The 7,094-nt window shown below is 42.7% G+C and overlaps 1 protein-coding gene across 2 annotated transcripts; it reads right to left on the bottom strand.

Moving 5' to 3' along the window:
• Positions 1-2,819: 2,819 nt before the first annotated feature.
• Positions 2,820-5,848, bottom strand: LOC133914338 (WUSCHEL-related homeobox 6-like). Of its 2 annotated transcripts, XM_062357457.1 has the most exons (3): positions 4,916-5,848; positions 3,572-3,747; positions 2,820-3,367 (listed from the first exon to the last, which is right to left on the bottom strand). In XM_062357457.1, the coding sequence occupies exons 1-3, from the start codon at positions 5,646-5,648 to the stop codon at positions 3,350-3,352; spliced, it is 927 nt and encodes a 308-aa protein (XP_062213441.1). In that variant the 5' UTR covers positions 5,649-5,848; the 3' UTR covers positions 2,820-3,349. The 2 variants fall into 2 exon arrangements, with proteins under 2 accessions (XP_062213441.1, XP_062213440.1); XM_062357456.1 differs by lacking the exon at positions 2,820-3,367 and having other exon boundaries at positions 3,374-3,747.
• Positions 5,849-7,094: the final 1,246 nt, after the last annotated feature.

Genomic DNA, 7,094 nt, shown 5'->3' with positions numbered 1-7,094 from the left:
CCAAAGTGGTCGGGAGAGAGTGCTCGGGGCTGCACGTGGCCGCCCCCGAGCGCCTGGTTCCCCGAAGGTTCGCACAAGATCGCCCGACGACCCAAAGGGTCCCACCGGCGAGGTGTCAGCCAGTCAAAGATCCAATGCCGCATTTAATAGGCACGCGCGGCCTGACATCCTGACATCATGACATTCTCAGCTGCCCACGCCCCAGTGTCAGACCCTGCCAAGCTTTGGCAGGGGGGCGTGGGTCCATTAAATGCACGGGTCCCGTCCCGTTTTATCCGGGTGCCTCGGGATAACGTTGCCAGGATCGAAACGCTCCGCCTGCCACCCTGCCCTGGCAGAAGAACAAGACAGGGTGGACGCACCGGGCGCCTCTATGGCTGCCCGGTGGGCCCTCTTAATGGCGCCGAAGGACATCCACAGTGGCGGGTGGTCGGATGCACGCCGCATTTTTCCACCGCCCCTGTCACTTCGCCAAGACGGAATGATGGCGCCTTTCTCCGTGGCACCTTGGCACTCGCGCCCCCTCTTTCCCATTCAGGATAAGTCGAGGTTGGCGCGCCTATAAAAGAAAAGGATGGAGAACACATGAAGACGAGTCCAGATCAGACGAGACAGCACAAACAGGAGACTTAGAAGAAGCGCGACGAACACGATAGAACAAGAACATCTCAAACAAGCTCGAACAGAGCTAGAACACGGGAGCCTCAAGCTCTCTGTAGGCGACACGCCCTTGTAACCAGATACATCCTTGAAGATTTCCCTTCAAGGAAAAATATAGCGCTCACACAGGAGTAGGGTGTTACGCCCCCGTGCGGCCCGAACCTGTCTAAACCCCAGTGCATCTATCTCTTTTTTTGCACTAGATCGATCATCCCCCACCACCAGCCATTGCATTTATTTCCGTTTCCATTTATTTCCCGGACAAGCTCGTTCAGGATCATCCCCCCGGCCGAATCTTTAAAAAGGGGTCTCTCGGGATCCCTGCGACAGGAGTTCATCCTCCGACAGTAACATTGATGTTTATTTACTAATGTAACACTTAATATGATTTGTCGATTTTAATTTTGATTTTTTGGCTGGATTGTGTATCACTGTCGATTTTTAGCTGGAACTGGTAGTGATAAGGGATATCAATCGACGGTTTGGAGCCACGAACCGGCAGTGATACTAACTATTATTATGGTTAGAGCCACGAACCGACAGTGATAGTGAGTATCAATGCCGATTCCCAAGCCAGTAGTGATAATCATGGATTATCATTATCATTTGATCAATGCCAATTTAAAAACTGACAGTAAAGCTATTTTGAACCGGCAGTGATGAGATGTTCTGCAATAGTTTTTTCAGTGGTAGCTAGCTTGCTATTGCTCGTCTGAAAATAATGCAAAGGCACTTGAAAAGTATAGTGCAAATGGCCATGGAAAATTTCAAAAAGGTTTGAAAATTGACAAAACATCAATCTGCCTTGTTATAAAATTTCAAATCTAAAACATAAAGATGCTATTATTGACACTTTTTTTTGTCTTAATATACGCATATACGCTGCATCGTCAACTGAAATTTTTGCAACCTGGTTGATTATATATATATATATATATATATATATATATATATATATATATATATATATAGGAAAACTAGTATGTACTCCTGGGTGTATATACTCCCACCTCTCATATACCACTTTTACACATGAGTTATACTTCTTTATCACTTTAAATATACTTCATTAGTAATTATAAGATACTACAATACAAATCCCACGAAAATTTTTATGAAATTCCATGATTTTTATCTTAATTTGCGTATATACTTCTTTTATGTATACAAAAGAGTATATAGCAAAAATGAAAGGCTAACATTGAATTTTTTTTCATACAACTCATATTGGAGTATCTTAGAATTAGTATTAGAGTATACTAAAAATGATAAAAGAGTATAAAGTGTTTGTTTAGGTGGTATATTGCATGTGGGAGTACATACTCCTAGGAGTATAGAATAGGTGTCCTATATATATATATATATATATATATATATATATATATATATATATATATATATATATATATATATATACTGTAGGTATGCTCACTGTAGTTCATATCTGCGCATACCCTATAAGTTGTAACTCACAGTGTTTCGGGTTGTAATTAGGGGATGTGCGCAGTGCGAATAACAAGTTGTAACTTACAGTGTTAGCTTCTCGTGTTGCAATTATGCATTTATGGACGTGAAGTTTTAACTGGTCTACCTAACAAGTTGTAACTCACAGTGTTTCGAGTTGTAATTAGGGGATATGCGCAGTACGAATAACAAGTTGTAACTCACACTATTAGCTTCTCGTGTTACAATTATACATTTCTGGACGTGAAGTTGTAACTGATCTACCTAACAAATTGTAGCTTATAGTGCTTCGGATTGAAACTGGGGAATATGAGCAGTGCGAATAATAAGTTGTAACTCACAGTATATATATATATTCTCTGTATAACCAAAATCTTTTGGAGTTTTTCAGACCATTTCTCAACATATATCGAGTCGTGGTAACATGGTAGCACACTAAAGGGTGGTCAGTTGTCACTACTGCTGGCTATATATGTTCTCGTTTTTCTTGGTATAAAAGAGAATTTAAGAAATAGGGCAATGACATATCATTTTTCAGACCTGCCATATCATTATTAGTTAATTAATTAGCATGATGCAAGAAAATGCTACAGTTGATGAGGTGTCCAATGCACGGATTATTGCTGGAATTATCATAAATAATTTATACAAAGTATAATATTGCCGGGATTAGCGTAAATAATTTTGTTGCCTGAACAATTTGCTGGAATTATTAAAAGTTTCGGCCCTCCTCAACTCAAATATTGTTCCGCATATCAAGCTACAAGGAATATATTTTATTTGGCCTTAGATCAAGGACTAACATTGCAAGCGCGTTTGGCTGACATATATAGCATTATGTCACCATTATATATAAACCATTACAAACGTGCATCTGTCTAGCTCAAAAGGATATAGAGCTCGACTGTCAGGGGATGCATGCATATGCACACGCATATCCTTGTAATGAAAATGATGGGAGAAGCATATTGTAATTTGTAATCTAATTGAGCAACTCGACCGCCCACGCTTTCGTAAATTTTAAGGGCCTATAAGTACTTCTTGATGGTGCAATACATAAATATATTGCTTGCTGGTGCTAGCTTAGCTTCTCTCTTCTCGATGGACGATGGATATATCATTTGCATGCAAGCATCCTTCCATGATTGAACTGCATCCCATCTGATCCAATGTGAGTATTGACTATTGATGAGTGGAGACTCGTGTAATCTAGCTATGGGTAGTTCTAAGTTGGCCTTGTGACCTGAGGACCAAGAAACAAAAGAATGGATTTAAGATGATCATATAACATGTATATATATGGCAAGAAACATTACAAAGAGTACTAGCTGGTACAGAATACATTTCATGCGTATTTAATGCATGCATGCATATTTCACTTACGCTAAGTCGCTAATGTGCATTTAGATGATGAGAAATATCGATGAGAGATGATATGGACGGTTACCAAGAAATAGCTTTCACCCATTAGCAGGCTCTGCGTTAGAATTCCATAGTCGTTGACTGGGAGGAGAGCCCCGGTAGAGTGGACGAGCATCACATCCTGGCCGAACATGGCTCGCAAGTCTATTGGACCCCTCGGAACCTCCATTGAGACTCCATTGATGAACACCGTGATCGTCGCTGGAATTAGCAGGCAATCATCAATCAGTCCACAGCCAGCTAGCCAGCTTACAATCCACTTAAAAAAACGTCAGAATCTTATAATTAATATCTAGCAGCTATAAACACCCATACAATTACTCATTGACGACAAAATTAACAGTCGAATGCAGAAGCTCATTTGAGAATATTAATAAATGTCGGTCGTTACTCCTTACTACGCACAGCGCTTACTCATGGTTAGGACCTCTCTATATCATATAGGCATACGAAGCCATTTTGGGTCCATGTTTTTTGAGTATGAGGAGCAACTTAATACTATAATAATGATGTATAGTAGCAAGTTATTAAGGATGAACAATTTGCATGCATGCTTGAATTACGGCACCGTTAACTTTATGTACAGCATATATCATTCATTTCCTTGCCTTAGTTAGAAGTGGTTCTAACTAGTGTTAAGTGGTGATTGTACATGTAAGGTAGAAGTACTTGTTCGTATGTACGCATGCATGCAGGAAACACTAAAGCACCAACCATATATTTTCATTGGTACGTAGATTGAACTTGTTTACCGCAGTGGGCATCTAGTTTGATTGTGCTAAACAAGTCTTAATTACATGCATGTGTCACATGGAGGGTTAAACAGACCGAAACGAAAAATAATCTGGAGATTGCTGCATGCATGCCCAGTATATATGAGTGTTAATTTTCTCCTTTAGTTTCATTTTTACTTACAGATTGAAATTTGACTACAAGTGTTTCTTATGTATCATGTGGTATGATCTTATGCACCAGTAGACTGGGAGGAAACCGAACAATACTAAAGAACTCGTACAGAACAAGAACTGATGCAATTTATAAAGAGCAATTGTATAAAATATGCATCCAAAAGAGATCCAAGCTAGATCTCCTTGAATTCTGCATTACTTCAATACAAACGAACAAAATTGTAGGGGGTGAAATCAGCATTTACATCGATAAAAAATTCATTCAGCAGAGATTGATGCGTATGCACTAGCAAAAATCTCGCATGTGAACTTATAAAATTACCAAATTAGAGGCCTTTGGTTGAAAACGAGAGAACAAACATAGAAATTCTTGGCCTAAGAAACACATGCATGGAATAGACGAACCAACAGATCGAAATTTCAGTCACATAAAAGTTAGACCGTTGTGCAGTAATACTCACCTGCAGGCAATTGGCATGAGTAATACTGCTGCTGGTGCGCGGTGATGTTCGGCGCAACCGAGGACGAGGCGATGGGGCTCTCCACGAACCCCATCTGCCGCGAGATGGCGAAGAGATCGTCGCTGCCGCCGCTGCTGTCCACGTCCCCCATCAGCCCGGACGCCAGCGGCGACGAAGCGCCGCACGACGCCTGGAAGTACCCACCGCCGGTGCCGGGCACCCCCGCGCCGAGGGCGAGCAGCCCCAACGACGAGCCTCCGGTGCTTCCCGACGACGAGGAGGAGCTCGCCTGCTGCTCATACTGGCAGGCGCTCCCGACCATGGCCAAGGGATGGACGGCGCCGGACGGAAGGCCGACGCTGGCGCTTGTCACGGGAGAGCTGTTGGCCGCAGAGGAGGCGGCTGCTGCCGCTGCCGCGGCGGCGGCCTGCATCTGGCGCTGGCGGCGGCGCGAGCGGGAGCGGCGGTTCTGGAACCAGTAGAAGACGTTGGCGTCGCCGACGGCGCCGAAGCGCTCTAGCAGCTTGCGGATGCGGACGGTCTCGTCCTTGGGCGGGTTGACCATGCCGCTGTTGAAGATGGACTCGAGGATCAGTATCTGCTCCGGCTTCGGCGTCCACCGCGACCGCACCGGCTCCCCGGTCCCCCGGCCCCCGCTGCCGCTGCTGCGCTCCTCCGGGCTGCCGCCCGACGACTGCCTGTCCGGGTCCGGGCTATTGCTGCTCCCCTCCATGGATCGATTGAATTGGCTGGGGCCGGGATGAAGAACTTTGGTTGCGAACTGGAATCTTTGGTTCTTGGAACGAAGGTTGTGCGACACACGACTAGCACACACACACTACGAGTGAAGCGCAGTAGGTTCGTGCTGCGATCGAGAGAGAAGTGGATAGCTTGAGGAGACAACCACACTTGCACACTCATATCTTTGTTGAGGGGTTGTACTTATAGGAGGGGAGGGGGTAGCTAGGGAATAGAGGAAGAATGTCCTGGAGAAGTTAGTAGAGCCTACCTCTAGTGGAGACTGGAGAGTGGCGCGTGATTATTTTACTGCAAGGCTCCCTTTGTTAAAAAAATCTTTGCTTGGTTAGGTGCCAACCAGCTTAATTCATCTCTAAAGAGTCTGATGGGCCAGTAATCGAACCCGCCGGGTACAGCTTTTTTTAAGAAAAATACTGAGGCGCATTTGACAGTCCCATGTCCTTAGCTTAGGCAGATCACTGAACATATCAGGAGGTGATTATGTTCGATGAACATTCCATGCGAAGCTTCTGGCTTTTTAGTTGCTATGAAAAATTCGTTGCTTTTTTAGGGGTACAAACTGATGGAGAATCCACTGGCCTTTCTGCGGATATATATTAAGAATTAATGTAGCATATATAGGTCGATCTAGCTTGATGGAACTGCTAATTGTGCTCTTAGCTAGAGTACTTGTGAGTGAACTTCCTCCTCCGATTATAAATACTGGTTTTTTTAACTAAGAATCAATCAAACTTCTAAAATTTTGATTATCAATAGTTCTTAAAATATTTAGTTTAGAAATATAAAAATAATACTAATAGATTTATCTTGCAAAATATTTTCATAATATTATATTTTTATTAGATATAATAATAATATTTTAATAAAATAACGATTAAAATTGTACATCGAAGATTTAAAAAATTAAAAATGATATGTATTTACGATGGAAGGAGTATACAGTTAGGCCTTAGTTCAGGGGAGACAGGGGACAGTAGGTAGCATGATGACTAAGATGCCCATTGATTACTATTGGCTGGTTTTATGGGATAGTGCAATGTTTCTAGTGATAGCAGCACTGTCAGGATGACTAAATAGCAGAAGAAAGAAAAATAAAAGAATCTGTACAGGTGCTTTGCATCTAGCCCTCATGTGCTGCTGACTTTCGCAACTATTTTCGATGCAAAAATGATGCTTGCATGGTTATCTATTACCTTGGTGCATCCCGTATTTGCATTTTATTTCCTTCCAATATAGTGTGCCCCCTAGATATACATATGGCAAACTGGATCATTTGGTCTCTAGCTAGTGATTCTCTCCTAAGCCGTTACTAAGGTATGTCATATAACTAATTAACGCTCTTACCAGCTTGAGAAAAGAATACTTTATATGCTTGCAAATTGCAACTAACCACAGCGTCGACGCCCGTCTTAAAAATCTC

This window comes from Phragmites australis, chromosome 4 (genome assembly GCF_958298935.1).
Source record: "Phragmites australis chromosome 4, lpPhrAust1.1, whole genome shotgun sequence".
Taxonomy (NCBI): Eukaryota; Viridiplantae; Streptophyta; class Magnoliopsida; order Poales; family Poaceae; genus Phragmites; species Phragmites australis.
This window is presented reverse-complemented; position numbering and strand designations above follow the sequence as displayed.